Source organism: Artemia franciscana, chromosome 2, assembly GCF_032884065.1.
Source record: "Artemia franciscana chromosome 2, ASM3288406v1, whole genome shotgun sequence".
NCBI classification, from domain to species: Eukaryota; Metazoa; Arthropoda; class Branchiopoda; order Anostraca; family Artemiidae; genus Artemia; species Artemia franciscana.
Window position 1 is genome coordinate 56241851 of NC_088864.1, and position 19057 is coordinate 56260907.

The 19057-nt window shown below is 35.9% G+C and overlaps 1 protein-coding gene across 2 annotated transcripts in view; it reads right to left on the reverse strand.

Moving 5' to 3' along the window:
* Positions 1-5600: 5600 nt before the first annotated feature.
* The window catches only part of LOC136043802 (spermine synthase-like), an 89814-nt gene continuing 76357 nt past the window's right edge, over positions 5601-19057 (reverse strand). For both annotated transcript variants that reach the window (XM_065728722.1, XM_065728721.1), the window contains one exon: positions 5601-8351. In XM_065728722.1, coding sequence (XP_065584794.1) covers positions 8304-8351 — 48 coding nt within the window. In that variant the 3' untranslated portion in view covers positions 5601-8303. The remainder of the gene's footprint in view (positions 8352-19057) is intronic.

Below are 19057 nucleotides of genomic sequence, written 5' to 3' on the forward strand. Positions count from 1 at the left end.
AAAGAGGGTGTTGCCGCCATGCTCTCTGCTCATTCTTTCTGCACCTTAGAGCAAGCGATTATTTACACTATTGAATTAAAATGAGAATTAAAATTCCTGTGTTGATAAATTTGATAGCAACTAACTTGGTTTTGCTTTACTTTTTTTTTGGGTATGCATTTGGGTGTTGGGTATGCATTTTTAGGTATGCAGTGCTTCCGCACATTCCTGTGTTGATAAACTCAATAGCAATTAACTTGGTTTAGCGTTGCTTTTTTGGTATGCATTTGGGTATTGGGTGTGCATTTTTCGGTATGCATGGCTTCCGGACATTCCTGAGTTGATAAATTTGATAGCAACTAACTTGGTTTTGCTTTACTTTTTTTGTTTTTGGGTATGCATTTGGGTGTTGGGTATGCGTTTTTGGGTATGCAGTGCTTCCGAACATTCCTGTGTCGATAAGTTTGATAGCAATTAACATGGTTTAGCGTTGTTTTTTTTCGTTTTTCGGTATGCATATGGGTTTTGGGTGCGCATTTTTCGGTATGCATGGCTTCCACACATTCTTTTTTTTGCGTTTTTGGATATTGGGTTTTGGGTATGCATTGCTTCCACACATTTCTGTGTTGATAAATTTGATAGGAATTAATTTGGTTTTGGATTGTTTTTTTTTGCATTTTTGGGTATGCATTTGGGTATTGGGTTTATGGTGTGCATTTTTTGGTATGCATGGCTTATACATTGTTTTTTTTTTTAGTTTTTGGGTATGCATTGCTTCCGCACATTCCTGTGTTGATAACTTTGATAGCAATTAACTTGGTTTCTGAGAGAAACATAGTTGCCATATACTCATTGGGTTCCTGTTCGTATTTTAAAGGAAACTAGTCAAAATCGTTGTAGTCTCCATTTTTGTACTGCAGATATTTCCAAAGCATTCAAGAGAGTTTACCATTGATGAATTTGGTTTGATCAACTTCTGTGATTTTCGTTCTGATGTTTTGCCAAGTCGGGCTGTGAAGAATATTTTGGGCATTTTGCTGCCCGTCATAGGGTCAAGCAATAAGGTGTACTTTCACATAATATTTTTAATGTCAATATTGCCATTGTACTCGCCATGTGTGACAGATTTTTCTAATTTATAGGAACTAGCCTATACAGATGACTTACTCTTCGTTATTCGCTCTCAAGCTGGTTATCGCGTTCAGTCAGGTAGTGGCATCTTCTTTTCGAAATATGGGGTTATTTCCCAATATAGATAAATGCGAATCTTGTATTTAATGGCGCTACAGGATCTGATGCCTTGGATTGCAACCTTTTTTTTATTCCATGAGTTGGTTCTTTTTGCTGGCTAGATCTAATTGTATCTAGGTCTCTTAGCGTTTTCCTATGTTGGTTCTTAGCGATGTGAGTGTTTTTAAAACTTAAAATTCCGCGGGGGTTTCAACCGAGTAACCCCTAGATACGACCTTGCTAGTAATTCTCCTTTTTTTTCATTTGACCACAACTGTTTCAAAATGAAAATAAACCCCAACTGGGTTAAATGAAACTTAAGCTAGGGTATTCGAGAATGCTTGGAAACCGGAACTGTTATAGAAGACGAGCTTTGTCAAGACCATACTTCAGCTTTTGTAATTGTTCTGTTTTTATGCTGCTTTGGCGTCTTTCTCTTCAGGGGCGTAATGTCGTCAAAATTCTGGAGGAGGGGAAAAAGTTAGAGCCAAATTTCCAATGTCAAGTGTATATAACCAAGTGAAAAATAACAAATAAGCCATGTAGTACCATAAAGGCAAAATTATACGAAGGAAAACTGACCTGTTCATGATGTAATTTATTGTCTTGAAATGCATATAAATATGATGTCATTTATGTGATTTTTCCCATAAATAAGGGTCTAAATGACTTTTCTCAAACTTGTGACCCATCTGAATCGTAATTTCAGGCCAGAAAATGACTAAGTGCCAATTCTACAAAAAAAAGAAGAAAATATGGAACTGTTTTCAAGAAAAATTTATGTATGAATACACCCACAGTTGTTCGTTCAAAAAGATAATACATATGTTGAAGAAAACCACAAATAAAAAATACTGGAAAGGACAGCAATCTAATAGCGCCATCTGTACTAAAAACATCTACGGCTTTAAGATTTACAAACATGAACTAAATAATATTTTTTTTCAGAAAAATTGACACCCTAAATTGCACAATTAACTACGTCAAAATCTACTTTTATGTTTAGTTCTGTTTATCTTTATTTGTGCGAATTAACTACGGTAACTACAGTAAAATCTACTTACCGTAGTGTAATTAAGATTTTTTAAGATTTAAGGACATAGGATTTAAGGACAAGAATTAATAACGTCATCTGCACTAAAAACGTCTACGGCTTTAAGATTAGCTCAGTTTAAAAAAAGGGGGTTATTTATAAAAAATACATTAAATTCCTTCCTAACTAGTCTACTTATTAAGATAATTTTTGCTAAATATCCTTAATTTCCGTCCTTAGAATTATTTGTGTCTAGATTTGAATCAATAGCGATTGAAATTCCACTATTATACAGTTTACACATATATTCAGCTTGGTCAATAAACATCCTGCAGGAACGTCTGCGGGATTAACGTTTTTTATTGTTTTAAAGTAGAGCTGTGAGAAAGAGTAAAACTTTAGCGTAAAGAGCGGGGCGTTGAGGAAGGGACAACCCCTTTCAAATACGGAGTAATATCTGTTCGTTTAAAGTTTTAATGTCGTTCTTACTTGCAGTTAAAAAACTTGAAGAAACGCATCAAAACTTTGTTTAGATACTTTTTTGTTATGTTTTTACGAGTCGAACAAAAATTTGGGGGGAAGAGGTTTTATGGGTTTTTATTCATAAATTAAACCCAAATTCAATATATCAATTTTCAAGGTATCAGGCAAAACCCAGCATGCACATAAAATTTACACACCAAAACTTCAACAACACATAGCACATTTTATAATACATATTATGTATTTAAGTATAAATAGCATATTCATTAATTTTTTTCATCTCTTCATCCATTTATTTTTTTCACCCTATTTATTTATTTCATCCTAGACTATACAGTTTATGTGTACTTATGAATTTACCTTGGCTGCCTGAAAGGACTGTAGAATTTGGCATAATTTCAGCAAGGTATATTGTGTTTTTTTTTATTCACTTTATTTATCTTGAACTTTTTTTGCTCTTATTAATTTTTGTCATTTAAAAGCAGTCTGTAAATTGGCTCACTTCCCATCAATTCTATTTAAAAAAAACTAGTTTACAATTGTCTTATTGGCGTCTCAGAATCGAAACATGGCATAATTATACATCAGTTCTACTAGCCAAAAAAAAAAAAAAATAATAAGGAAAAGAGTATCACTTTTAGGGTCCTTTTAGGCTTCAAAATACTAGGTTTCAAAATGCAATTTACAATGGTGGTGCTTAGTATATTTGGACAAATTCTGAAGCAATTCTGCTTCAGAATTGCATAAATTCTACCTACTCATGAGAGCGTAACAAGAATGCACATAAACAAATTTTGATGAGTTTTTCAATTTTTAACAGCCCCCCACACCCAGGGAGCCCTTATTAGGTTTATTCAAACTGTAACTGAGTTAATTACAATAAGTTATTTTGAACGTGAGACATAGCCGGGAGAAATTGCGATTGAAATGTAATGAATATTTATAGTGAGGTCACATAATATATACTACTATTAAAAAAAAACCATGATTCGATGACCCTCGCAAGCTTCTAAAAAATTTCTAAACGAACATTTTTTGTAATGAACATTTATAATGAAGGCACATAATATATACAACTATTAGAAAAAAATTATTATTCGATGGCCCTCATAGGCTTCTAAGAAATTTCTAAAAAATCTGCCTTTTGTAATAGTCATTTATAGTGAAATCATACCCTATATGCAACTATTTTACATTTGTTACATTCACTTGAGCCATCTTTTAATCACCGTATACAAATTATCAAACGTAATTAAACAGCATATGTAAATTAAAAGATTCAACTTAGCATGGTAAACTGTTTAACCAGGTCATTTTTATAATATCAGTTAAGGCTCTGTTTGAAGCATCGTATTCGTACCGAGGCTCGTCTGTTCCCAGTATTAGTGTTGTTTGTAGAATCAATTTTGTCATGAATTATACATATTCGCTTTCGTCTTCCCTTCTTTTTTCGTTATTTGATTATTCCTTTTTTCGTTATTCCCTTCTATATTTATTATCGTTTATTGCATTTTTGATTTTCCGTTGCCACAGAAAAGAATCTTGAGGGTGGTCTCAAATTAAATGTCGTATTCGACAAATTTTATTTTTGAACTAAAATCAAGTAGTTGCGGGCATAAAGTCATGGCTAATTGTGGAAAACGCCAAGACAGATAGTCCAATTCAGTGAGAGGCAATTCTGGCATTAAACCCCTTATTAGGATTGTATTGAAATGATGTTAGTACGTTTGTTAACAGATATGTTTATCTGTTATCAGTCCATGCGTATCATTCCTAGGACAGTAGAGCCAAGGTAGATAGTCATAGAGCTAAGATAGTGATATAACCTATACTTTTCCAAGTGTTTGGTTAAATGGTACGGTTATCGGCGGGAGTAAGTATGCCTCTCTTATTGGACCAATGCTTGTTTGTTATCTTTTAGCATAGCACGCCTGCCTAGAGTCTCAGGTAGGTGGACCAAGAATTTAAAATTGACATAAGACCATTAGATTGCCTGTAATAACAGATAAACAAGGCACGCCTACCTAAGGTCTTCGGCAGGTTGAACCAAGAATTTAGAATTGACCATTAAGGCCGTGATTAAGTGAACTTGAAAACATCGAGATTTAAAATTGAAGTTAGGGTAGCCTTCTGTCTCTCAATTCTCTAGAGACCGTCAATTGTCAAAAAAACCTTCAAATGGCACTTATTCATTGGCAGAAATAGCAGGTTAATTATACCAGCTTGTCAATTTGGTCTCTCGGGCGATCTGAATCGATTCTTTCTGGCAAAAAACTTGTAAAAATTTCAGGTAGCTGAAACTATTCTATGGGACTGTTCAAAAACAGGAAAATACATCGAAAAATGGTTGCAATCATCTTACAGGTTATTGTCTTCTGCTCATGATAGTACTGATTTTGTTCTAAAAGCAATATCCTTCATAGAGTACACTTGAGTAAAAGAGCTAGACACTTTCGAAGATTTCTAAGCTATTAGAGGAAAAAGAGCAAAATCCTAGCAAACATTTTGTAGCATCTTCAAGAAGCTACGGCCTAATATTAAAAGCGCTATCTTCCGCCAATGAATACTAGAGTACTTTTTAAATATAAATTTTCAATTTTAACATGGGATTTTCGAGTTCCATCAGTTCACTTAAGCACGGCCTTAATTTGTGTGGAATGTGAAACAAACAAGCGTCTAAGTCAAATTGACTTCTCTTGAAATAATTTATATTCGACAATCAAAAATTTTTAGAATTTTTTTTCTATCCTCGTTTTTAGGGGAATAAAAGTTAAAATTATCTAATGGTCTAACGCTAAAATACCCAGAATGTAAAAAAGGTGGACTCAATTTGGTTCCCGAACTAATGTGATTCTTGGATTAAATTAAAAAAGAATGTGGACAAACACTTTATTCACAATAGAACACATATATAAAAAAACTTTCATCTAATTGTGCAAGCACATTAGAACATCAATAAAACACATCTTCAAAGCTATTTAATAATCATTTACAATTCTAATACAATATGTAAAAAAAGAAGTTAAAATAAAACACGCTGCCATTGAAACGTTGAAATTTTTCAAACTCTTTTATTCTTTTCATATATGAATCTTTATTTAGACATTAAATGTAAGACAAACATATGGAAGAAGTGCAAATAAACATATCTTACGTTATAGAGCGTTTTGCCACCTTTAGTACAATAAGAAAGATATGATCATGTTCTTAACTCTGACAATAAATAAAGCCACCTCATCTTTTTGTCTTTTGAGTCTATACTGCCATCTCAAGCCTCAAGGACGTAACCAAAGAGTTTGGGTAGCTTATAAGAGTGGGAACTGGCGCTAGTGTCAACAAAAGAACATCAACGACATCTAGCGTTTGGCAACACTTGTCATTTTTTAGCATAACAATGAGAATAGTTAATTTAATTGGTGTAAGTTGTAAAATTAGGGCAGTAACAAATACCTGATCTCAGTTCCTGACAGAAAAATGATCGTAGAGCTTGAAAAAATACCAAGTGCTTCACGCGCTAGATGACGCTGATAGTTTTTTTCGACACTAGCACCTGTTGTGACTCTTATAAGTCACCCATACTCTTTGTGCGTATCTGCACAAACACACACAAGTCACAAAGCAAATTCAACAAAATAAATAGAGCTAAAATAAAAAGTTAGGAAAACGCTTTTCGTAATGAACATTGACGGTTACTCCATTTAATGCATCCATTTATCTTATGTTTGCTATATTTATTTGAACTTGTTTTTTGAACTAAGCATTTTTAAATAAGATCAGATAAGGTACCTAGCTACCAGCTGTTGACAACTTGAAAAAAATGGCTAATGAACCAGCAGCCAGCTGGTAGAAAGACATTCCGGGCTTTAAACGAACGCAGATCGACTTTCAGTCTACTCGTAGCAAGAAATACATACTAAAGTAAAGTGCAGACTCTAGAGATTCAAAAAAAAACTTACAGCTGCCATATAAACAATATCGTCTTTTTAATTGTCCCTTATCAGCCAGATAGATATCAACACTCGTAAAAACTATAAAACTTTACCAGTTCATTATGAAAAAAAGAAAAAAAAGTTTTGATATAAATGTAGAATGTTGGTAACATGTACTTTACCTTACGCAAATATAACTATTTAGTACAGAAGAATTGAATAGTACTGATATGTAGTATTGAATTCACTTCAACACTATCATTTAACCTACACAGGAGGGAAGGGAGTCCCACCCCAAATTCTATCAGAAGATCCATCTACCAGATGAATTTGACACTAAAAACAAGTTGTCATTCATTTCTCCTCTCTCATTTGGAAAAATCCACCAATTTCCCATCCCTAAAATTTTGGCTAGAGATAATTAGACTTTAAGCCACTTTGATTTTTGAAGGATGGCGGACTAGAACCCAAGGGATGTCCAGTGGCAAACAGCGTTGCCAAAGCTTTGAGATAAATTATACCAGTTTTCTGACTAAACTGTCCCCAAAAGATTCTTTATAGCCTAATTATAGCCTTCTACGTCAGTTTCCGTTTCACAGACAAAAATACTAGAATAAACATTAAGTCAAACAAATTTTTGTCTTCATCGTCTTATAGAAACAAATTTTGAGCGCTGTTTCATGGGTGTTGATTACTTTGAAATTTGTGGAGATTTCTTTTTGTGTCACGTCGACAAGAAACTCTTTTATTTTGGAACTGCTAAGCGGTGGCTCGAGAGATTTTCAAAATTATAAAAAGGACTGACCCCGGAAATACAGCCAAAATATGCCAAGATTTACAAGAAGTTTTACTATGAAATTTTCGAATGTACTGCATTGCACAAGGACCTCTAAATTATACCAACAACGGTATATTTGTACCGCGTTGGCAACGCTGGTGTCGACCAGGAATACTGGATAGGCACACAACTATCTAAGCACAAGAATCTACAGGTAGTTCTGATACAAGAGAACCAATTGTTCTTAGAGATACAGTTTTACAAAACGGACATAGGAGCCGCGCATTAGGAATTCATTTATTAATGCCTAGATTCACGAATTTTTAAATGATCTATTCGTAATTGTTATATAATTAAAAACTGAATATTCAAAAATTTACGTTTAAGAATGGAGGGAAGTATAGACTGCTAGTAGTACCCCTGCTAGCAATAGCAGTACGGAATAAACTCAGAACATGCTTCAGGGAGGAGGGAAGGGTTTATGCTGAAGACTCTGGCTAGAATTGCAAAAGTGAAAATGGGGATACTCTAGTCCTTATGGTGGCTGTTTTACTGCTAATCGTTGCAAATCTATGGGGGAAACTGTTATTTCAAAGCTTTTATTTGGTTGGCCACTCAAGGATGGTGATTGGTCACTTAATTTGAAAAGATATAAAAATAACTTCAACAAAGACGAGTAATTGCATCATTAAGGAATTTGTGATTTTGTGCTAAATTTTTTGCAGGATCAACAATTCAGAATATTGTGAAAGGCAGTCATAAAACAGTCCAAGCAGTAAAATACTAACATAGTTAAAAATTGACATACAAAGAGAAAAAACTATATGTTTACTACAGATCATCTCGAAAGGAACTCAAATCAGGAATGGGATTATTCTGGCAATCCATTTTGATGCACTTCTGAATTGGTTTTCCATATCTGCAAAGTAAAAGAGATAAAAATTAAAACGAATATGAAAATATACTCTGCTTGACATTCATTTTGCTAGGCTATTTAAGCTATATCAGAGACTAGGCTATTTGATTTTTAGCGATAAGAACTTACAAATCGAAAATAAACTAATCAAACACCCTTAAACACTTTCTCGACGAAAGTATGCATATGTTTTACTTTTTTGATGCATTTACAGTCATTAACCAAGGCATTATCTAACCCAAAGGAAACTAATAGATGCGAATAAAGAACTGCAATTTCAGTCTCATGCTAGGAAAAACCCTTTCCACCGCGTAAAATTTTCCGGGAAACTTTTTTTCCCACTGGCAAATCCCACGGGCAAAAAATTCCCCCGAAAAAGTCTCACATGTTTCTCAATAACAAATACAATATGTGAACCACGGGGAAATTACGAAACTTGATCGGATGCCTTTTGGGAAAAATGGACATGGGGGGGGGCGCTAGATGCCCTAAAATCTTTTTTGTCACTTAAAAAGGGCATTATAACTTTTATTTCCGTTCGAATGTGCTTTCTTTCAATCTTCTAGAACCATTGATTTGATACGATCACCTCTGGGAAAACAAATAAACAAGCATCCGTGACCTTTCTTCAAGCAACAATAAAATTTTTTAACATTTTTATAGATAGGAGCTTGAAACCCCTACAGTAGGGATCTGTAATATGCTCAATCTGCTGATGTTAGCCTTTTAGCCAAGTCAATGCCCACAAAATGCTTTAGGAACATTGGAGAATTTCAGAGAGATAATATAACCCAAGAGTTAGCGCCCTATAGGATTAGAAACCTTATAGGATTTACTTCTATAGTTTATTTCTTTGTATCCTTCTTTTCATGTTTTTGGGGGGTTGAAGATTGAGTGATCATAACAAGCATTGCCATATCATAGCAAAGCAGTGTCATAGCAAACATTTCTTATTTGGTATAAGGATTTCTCTCAATTTTAAATTTGCTTGGTTTTGGATCAAAGTTTGACTATGTTAAATTAGTTAAAACGGGCGGTACCCAAAATCACCAAGATCACAATGCCCACGATTGGATAAATTTTAGGTTTCAATCCGTAATTGGGGATGATACGAGGGGTTGCTCACTCTCCGGCACCCAGTGTACACTCATTCCCGGCACCTCCCGTCACCTTCCACTTCTGTCAGTTTTTACCCTGTCTAGGATGAAATTGCACCCTCCCGGCACCCACCCGGAACCTTCCACTTTTGTCAGTTTTTGCCCTGTCTAGGACGAAGTGGCACCCTCCCAGCACCGACACCCGGTGTACACGGGTTTGGGGAGTGAGCAACCCCTCGTCTCATCCCCAATTAAGGACTTAAACCTAAAATTTATCCAATCGTGGGCATTTTGAGTGTTAGCCGTTAAAACATAACCGTTAAATTATAATACTTTGTTTTTTAAAAAAAATTCCCAAGTGTAAAAGTGTTGCGGGAACTATGACTTACAGACAAGACTCCATCAAGGGAAGGGGGGTAAGGAGTTTAAATCCCCCGAAATATTTTTCCGATTCGTAGAAACGTAACAAAAATGAATAAAAAAAATTTGGATGCGTTTTTGAATTTTGTGTATCCCCCCTCCCTCGAAAAAAAAAATCCTGGATACGACCCTGCTTACAAAACACAGTTGCGAACCGGAGCGAATGGCAGTAATTATGGCCTGGACTCAAACTCTTAACCGAAGTCCTAGGTGCTAATCTTTAATCAAATTACCCCCCCCCCCCCGTGGAAAATACATCCCCACTGAAAGGATGTTATTCCCAGAAATTTTTTCTCTACTCAATGTTCTTACAGAAAATCTCCCATGCAGAAAATTCCCCCGCGAAAAATATACAAATGTTTCCCAATAACAGATACTTTCTGTAAGCAATGGAAAAATTTCAAAACACAAAAAGGCACTTAAACTTTTACAATGGGGTTCTCTGATTGTTTTGTAGTTAGGAAGGGAGGGAGATACCTCAAAGGGTGCATTTTAGTGCCGAAACATCCCCAGCTCTCATTGAGCCACCAGATAAATACAGAATTAGTTCTAAGGGAGAGACGAGGGGGCAGTAAAGGTAGAAATTAATGTATGATTCCCAGAACCGTGACAAGATTTTTCTTCGGGGAGAGGGGGGGGGAGAAGAAACTTTAAAAACGCATAAAAAATGTGATATTGATATCTGCACCCTTATGATTTGTGAGAATATTTCTGGTCTACGCTGTTATTATGAAAGAGTAACATTCAACCCAAAAAAATGGGCAGAATTTATTCCATATAGGAGGGGGAGTGCCCCTTCCTCATCGACACCTCCACCTCATCGTCACAGAAACTTCTGAGACTGCTCATTAGATCAGAAATTGAAAGTCCTGGTCCTTTTTTACAAGCATAAAGTGAGTGGAGACCAACCAGCTGCGGGAGGGTATTTTCGGAGGGGAGATTTTCCGCGGGGGTATTTTCCACGGGGGGGGGGGTATTTTCGAGGGAAGGGGGGTATTTTCCGGGCGCGGTTAAACGCTGGCTACGAAATGAAGAATGAAAGACCACCTAGTAACTAAAAAGATAAAAAGAAATGCATATATCTTTACTCTCCCACACACTATAAAGGCTGGATATAAAGATTAGACCATAAAGAGCCTAACTATGAGCCTAGCATCTATTTTCCACCAAGCTTGGTTTGGATTCAAAGTTCCTATCTAGTAAAAGGGATTATGACAAGAATCTACAGATTTCTCTTTCTCCTTTTCCATAAAGGTCAAATCGATCCCAAGGTCTGAAAGGCTTGATATTACTATCCTAAAAACTTTTCTAATAGATATTGTGATAACAGACATTCAAGCCCCTCTCCTTGAACAGGCTAGGTGGAGCACAAACTCCTAATGGGGCCAGGACACTTACTTTCCAACGAGCTTGGGATGCAAGGACTCGTCCTGGTAGATGTCGCGCTGACAGAAACTTAGGGATTTCCTTTCCAAAATGGGTAGGGACTCTAAAAATATATAAATGGGACAATAACTCTTACTTCCAACAAAGATTAGTTGAAACTTGATAGCACCATCATTTAAATAACAGACACGAACTTAAGAGCCCTCATTCTCCACACCGTTCAGATTTGGCAGGAACTCTGAAAAACCAAGCCAGACTTACTCTCAACCCCTCCCCCCATCAACTGTGGCTTAGATCCAACAAACAATTCTGGTGGATGTCATAATGATCATGATTTCCAGAACCCATCCCCGAAGAGATACATAATATAACGCACATGTTGAAAATAGGCGCAGAAAGCTCAAATGTGCCTCTCAAGGCAACCCTGGATAAATTTTCAGTAATCTAATTACAATCTAGCGGATATTATAAAGTCCATACTTAAGTTTCAAGGTTCTTGATTCCTGACCTTCATGTTTAAAGCTCTAGGGAGTACAACAAACCAAATACATCCTGACAAAGAAAACTGTCAGAATACTTTTGAAATTGCATACAAAATTTCCCCTTCTGTTAGTAAAATATGCGCCAAAACATTTTCGTGTAATTGAAAGTGCATATGACGGCTAATGGCTTTTCAATAAAATACTTATTTTTATAACTACTGACTTGGTGACTAAAATTAGGGATATTTAGAAAATAGGAGAGCATTTGCTTAGGGGAAGGATTTAGGAGTCTGAAAACCCAACATGATTGGAAAATTTGAGCTTCATTACACCTTCACACTGCAACTCAATCAAGAACACAGCAATCAATACAATCAAATGCGCACACGCAACACGCCGATTTTAAGTGACGAAAAGAATTGGAGGGCACCTAGGCCCCCTCCCACGCGCATTTTTTCCCAAAGACATCGGATCAAAATTCTGAGATAGCCATTTTATTTAGCATAGTCGAAAAATTTGATAACTATGTCTTTGGGGACGACTTGCTCCTCCATAGTCCCCGTGGGAGGGGCTGCAAGTTACAAAATTTGACCAGTGTTTACACATAGTAATGGTTATTGTGTACAGACACCTTCAGGGTGATTTTTATGGTTGGGGGAGGGGGTTATGCGGGGGGATCTTTCCATGGAGGAATTTGTCACGGGGGAAGAAAATTTCCATGAAGGGGGCTTTTTTAGCATTTCAGGATTTTTTAGCATTTTTTTAAAGAATGAAAAAATAAATATGAAAAAGTTTTTTCAACTGAAAGTAAGGAGCAGCGTTAAACCTTAAATCGAACAGAAATTATTACGCATGTGAGGGGTTAACCTCCTCCTAATACCTCGCTCTTCACGCTGAAGTAATTCTATTAATTTCAACTATTTATTCTACGGCCTTTGGGATTCAGGGGTCATTCTTAAGGAATTGCGGCAAAATTTAAGCTTTAGTGTAAAGAGCGAGGTATTGACGAGGTGGCGAACCCCCTCATATACGTAATAAGAACATACGAATATAGAAGTTCGTTACGTAAGCTAATTTGTAAGTTACGTATATTTTTACTAATAAAAACGTTCATAAAAAATTAAAAGTTCTAGTTGCATTTTTTAATTACCAAAAAAATTAGAGGGTCATTATACCTACTCTTCCGCTCTTTTTTTCTCAAAATCGTCCAATCAAAACTATGAGAAAGCCATTTAGCCATAAAAATAAATTAATATGCAAATTTCGTTTTAATTATTCATGTCCGGAGAGCCAAAATCAAAACATGCCTTAATTTAAAAACGCTCAGAAATTAAATTTAAAAAAACAAGTTTTTTTTAACTGAAAGTAAGGAGCGATATTAAAACTTAAAACGAACAGAAATTACTTCGTATATAAAAGGAGCTGTTCCCTCCTCAACGCCTCACTGTTTACGATAATTTTTTACTGTTTTAAAAAGTAGAGTTGAGAGAATGAGTCAAACTTTAGCGTGAAGAGCGGGAAGTTGAAGAGGAAACGACTCCTTTAATATACGGAGTAATTTCTGTTTGTTTTAAGTTTTAATATCGCTCCTTACTTTCAGTTAAAAAAAAACTTGTTTTTTTAATTTAATTTCTGAGCGTTTTTAAATTAAGGCATGTTTTGATTTTGGCACTATGATTTTAAAATCCCTATATACCTTCTTTTGATTTTGGCACTATGATTTTAAAATCCCTATTTACCTTCAACTAATTTCTTTTTTTTATAATCACAAGTGGTTTCAATTCACGAAATTTTAGCAAATAAGGAGTAAAATTATCGTTTTTTCAATGTACCAAAAAAGTCAGTTTTCAATGAAAATGCCCCAGAAATGGTATTTTTTCAGAATCTAAAGGGGAGAACGCAAAAATATAGGAGGGAACAGCTACCTCCCCACAGTTAAAGCCCGCAACAGGCACATTGTCTTAACGAATCTGTGTATGTGTTTCAAAGCCATATACAAAACGAACAAAAGCAAATTATGCACTTGAAGGAAAAAAAACTTTCCACCGACCTAAAAAACTTTAAAGTAAAATCGTCTAATGCTAGAAATATTCTTACCAAACCAACCACCCCAAGCTTCTACTTCACCCCACTCTGGTCAGAATTCTGTAATTTATTTAAAGTATTCAAAGCATCTCTATAGACTAACTCTAATAAATCTAAGATCCCCAAACAATGCTACCATAACAGATATCCGCTGGCTCAGCCTGGAAATTCAAGCCTAATAAATTTCTAAGAGTTTATAGAGTCCCTAAAGTCTCCAAAAGTCCTTAATATATTTCTACTTGTCTTCTCGTCTATTTTGTTACTGCAACTGTATGCAAAATTCATATGAGTCACTACTGCCTAAAATAGTAGCATAAACATCTATGATAAGTCATACCTGCAAAAGCTTTATTCAAATAAATAATTTCTACATCTTCTAATGCCATGCTGCCTAACCCGGATAATAAGTTTCCGATAGTCCGGACAAGTCCAGTTCAAAATGTTTGAATTCGTCAGTATAAATATCCGGACGATAGTCTTTTTTAATGGTAAAACATTTCCGTGTCACAATTATCATATTACTATAGTTAGTAAAGCATTAGAACCTCAAGGAAAGCAAAAAGTTTCCTACCAGTAAAAACCTGGGGTTAGCGATTCTATCTCCAGTCCACTACACTCCATCCTTAATCTGACTTACAACTGGACAGCAAGAGGGCCCAATGGCTTCTAATGGAATGTAGGTTTTTTTTGGTTTTTTTTTTTAGAGAGAGAGATATATAGATATACAGAGTTTCGTCAATACGTTTCCCCTTTTTTTCTCGTCTTTGCCACTCCATTTCCTACAAGACGTTCATACCAGATTGCGTAATCCTACTGGTTCAAGGCGTTTACCCCCCCCCCCCCGGGCAAAGAACCCTGTGGAGAATACTTCCCCAATGAAAGAAAATTATTCCCGAACCTTTTCTCACAACTAAAAATTCCCCAGATTTTCCCTCCCCCTGAAGAAAACTCCCCTGCGAAAACTATCCGTTGTTTCCCAATAGAAAATACTATCTGTAAACAATAGACAAACTACAAGGCTTAAAAAGGCACTAAAACTTCTACAATGGGGTTGTAGTTAGGGAGGGAGGGATATACCCCAAAGGGTGCATTTTAGTGCCAAAACATGACAGTTTTTATTGAACCATGAGATAAATGCAGAATTAGTTCTAAAAGAGAGACGAGGGGAGAGTGGAGGTAGAAATTGATTTATAATCTCTAAGGCCGTAACAAGGATTGTTGTTTGGGGGGAGGTACAAAAGAAACTCTAAAAAACGCATCAAAGATGTGAAACTGATATGTACTCCCTTATGATTTCTGGTCTAAGCTGTTATTATGAAAGCGAAATGTCACATCAAACCGCAAAATGAGCAGAATTTGTTCCGTGTAGGAAGGGGACTTCAACCCCGTAGATACTAGTCACATATCAGAAAATGAGATTTAGGCGTTTACCTCCCCCCCGGAAAATACTCCGCCGGAAAATACCTCGCGGAAAATCCCTTGTCGCAGAAAATACTCCCTCAGAGAGTGCCCCCTCCCCGCGGAAATTCCCTCCATGGAAAGTTCTCCGATGCGCCATATTAAGCAGCAAAAGAGAAAGAACAAAATAGGTACATCAAATGTCGATCAGATGTCCTAAAGGGAAACGAAAGAACCGGATATCAAAAAGTGTTTTAGGATATGGGCTGGCTGGTCTCCAATTACTTTCGACTTACCCGGGCCATATCCAGGATTTTTTTTATGGGGATTTATTTTTTACAAGGTTTGGTGGGAGGGGGGGGGTGCAAAAAATATGAAAAACATAAAAATGTGTTTGATGTGTTTTTTATGAATTTTTATTACGTTTTTACAAGTTGGACAAACATTTTCATCCCTAACTGAACTTTCAGGTAAATACAGAATCAGTTCAAAGGAAGAGGCGGGGGAGTAGGAAGTAGAAATTGAAATTTATCCCTCTTGATTTTAGAAATATTTCTGGTATACGAAAGCAAAGAATAACATTAAACCCCAAAGTAAGCAAAATTTACTCCGTATAGCGTGCAGGAGGGGGGAAATGTAATAAGATTACTTCTGGCTTAGAAAGGTGAGTAGAAGTGTAAATTTTCCTTCTAATGAACATCCGGAATGATCCAGGAAGAATAAATGAGGGGAATTCACCGTGGAGGTAGGGGGTATTTTCCAGGGGGTTGAACACTGGTTCCCAAGAAAATGTAGCACATGTAAAACTCATTAAGCACCACTGAACTAGGAGATCCATCCTCAAATCTAAATCAAGTTTTAGTGTATTTATGATTTTTTTTTCTTTTTTTTTTTTAGTATATTTAGAGTGCTTTTAAAGAAAATTTACTGGGTTTTGACAGAGGACAGCCGAATTAATTTATAAAAAGTATGCTATTTTTATAGGCATGGACAATAAAAACGAAACCCTTGTTTACGAAACGAAATCATTAAACATGGTTTAGTTTAATGAACTTACATCATTAGAAAGAATGATCTTTTTTTTTTTTACTAAACGGGGTCGAACTTTCTTTTTAAGATTCAGGAAAGGGCAATCCCAAAAAAATATTCTAATGTCACTGCTAGGAAAACGCCAAAAATCCGCTCAAAGGAAATATCGTTCAAGCAATTTGCAGTTTTTGGGAGTCCCCTTTGGTGCTACCGTTTTGATTGAAAACCTTGAAAGTACATGGGGCGTTAAATTTAAGTGTCTGTTCTGTCAAATTTCATAGTCAAATCACAGACGATGCAATGAGGCTCGCAAAATTATTTTAAAGTATCGAATATTTTTAAAACAACAAAATAAAAGAGTTTATCCAGTCATACGAAATAATTATTAAGTATAATATCCATCAATAGAAAGTATGAGCTCTACGCTCAAGTTTAGCTAGCAATTAACTGAAAGCAATTTAAAATACAAAAAGAGAGTGGTATTGAGGCAGTGGCAGCTCCTTTCATGAACAGGATAAATTCTACTCTTTTGAGTTTCTATCATCCCCTTCCCTATCCCAAGTTTGGCTAGCAATTAACTGAAAGAAATTTAGAATGCAAAAAGAGAGTGATATTGAGGCAGTGGCAGCTCCTTTCATGAACAGGATAAATTCTACTCTTTGAGTTTCTATCATCCCCTTCCCTATCCCAAGTTTGGCTAGCAATTAACTGAAAGAAATTTAGAATGGAAAAAGAGAGTGGTATTGAGGCAGTGGCAGCTCCTTTCATGAACAGGATAAATTCTACTCTTTGAGTTTCGGTGTTCATCTTTACTTTCATCTAAAGAAAAAATTTTCTTTCGTTTTTTAATTTAGTTTCCGGTCGTTCCCAGTTCAATGTTGAGGGGATTTCAGGATGTTTGCTTCCAGAATCGCCATTTTGCCGTAGATAAATAGACAGATATTTATTGCAAAAAAAAAAAAAATCCAAATGGCAATGACAACATACAAAATAGTAGAATAATTTTACACATAGATAGACATTCGAACAAAGTTAAAAAAAGACTCACACACACTCAACCGTATCTTCAGCAATCACCACCCCTTTCTCTCCTTTACGCCATTTTTTTTATCTTCCCATCTTCCTTTAATAATTTTGCTAGATTTCCTACCTCCAATCCTATCCTTTTCCCTACATTCTGATTACCTGACAGCCCAAAACCACTTAAAATTAATCCCACCAACGAAGTCCAAGCAATTTCATTCTATCCTGCAACATCTCCAGACAATCGGTATTTACTAACCTATTATTCGGTAAACTTTCCCCAAAATTCTTTCATTCTGGGCAGTCTTTTCATCCTTAATTAAACAGCCCTAGATCACCTTTTAAAACGAAATTATTTAATTTACCGCTTAAGCTTAATAATTTCCTAAAATACCTTGAATTGTCACCTTTTTCAACCCCCCCCCCACATAACTCATAACTAGCCCTATGTGCGTTCCAAAATGTTCCTTATGTAGCTTCATGTCTGGAGGTTCTAGCTACCAGAGAAGGCTCCTTTGTGTCACTCAGGAAGCCTTCTAACTTTTACTTGTTGCCATTTGCACCTAGTCACTCCACCTTCCTGAATTTGAGAACTTACTTCCCAAAAAATAGAATTTTTAACTTCTTTCATCTCTTTTCCCTTCAATCAAATTTATTATTTTCATGTAGGGGATTTATCTCTATATAACAAAGATTTTACATTTCAAATAACAATCCGTAATCTATAAAATCTTTTGCAAATCCGGAGCAAATCACACCAACAATATTATAATAACCATACTAATAATTTTAATTGCTCTAAAAGCCCCAGGGCCAAGGCAATTCAAAAAGAACAAGAACAAGGGGGGGGGGGGTAAACTCTGGCCATCCAGAATAACAGATGCTTTCAATGTTCAATTTAAAATGTTACAATTTGGTCAAGGTTCTTACGAGGATTATCAATTAGGCCTTGGTATTAGGATGTAAGATCCCCCTCCTCCATAAAGCCCATAGTTTCACTTAGATCCCACAGCCCCTTCTAGCAAATGTCCTGATAACAATAATAAAAGGATTCCATACTCTACATCAAACAGTTCGTGGTAATGAACTGTAAGTAAGGAGCTACCCGGCTCAATAGTAACCGAAACTCTCAAAAACAGAATTTTGATACCAAAAGAAAAATAACATCATCAGATTTGGCGTATTAGAGAACCCTACTGTAGTGGTTTCAAGCTCCTATCTGCAAAAATGTGGATTTTTTTGCCAGAAAAAAGATCACACAGATGCGTGTTTATTTATTTTTTATTAGTTTTTTTTGTTGTTTTTTTCCCAGGGGCTATCGTATCGACCTAGTGGGCCTAGAACATCGGGAGAGGGCTCATTCTAACGAATATTAAAAGTTCTATTGCCCTTTCTAAGTGACCGAAAAACTGGAAGGTCACTAGGCACCTTCCCAGGCCACTTTTTTCCCAAAATGGTCTGATCAAAATTATGAGATTGCTATTTAGTTCAACATAGTTAAAATGCCTAATAACTATTTCTTTGGAAATAAGATAACCCCCCAAAGCTCCTGGGGAGAGGTCTTTAAGTTATAAAATTTGCCCATTGTTTACGTATGTTATTTGTTATTGGGAAGCATACATACATTTTCGGGTGGGTTGGGGAGGATGAATTTTTGCTGGAGGGACTTTGGACAGAGCGAATTTTCCATGAAAAGAGAATTTTTAAGGGGTTGAACTTTTCAGGGCGAATTGTATACTGGGGGAATTCGCCAGAATTCCTGTACGAAATGTGCTTATGTGTTTTGCTT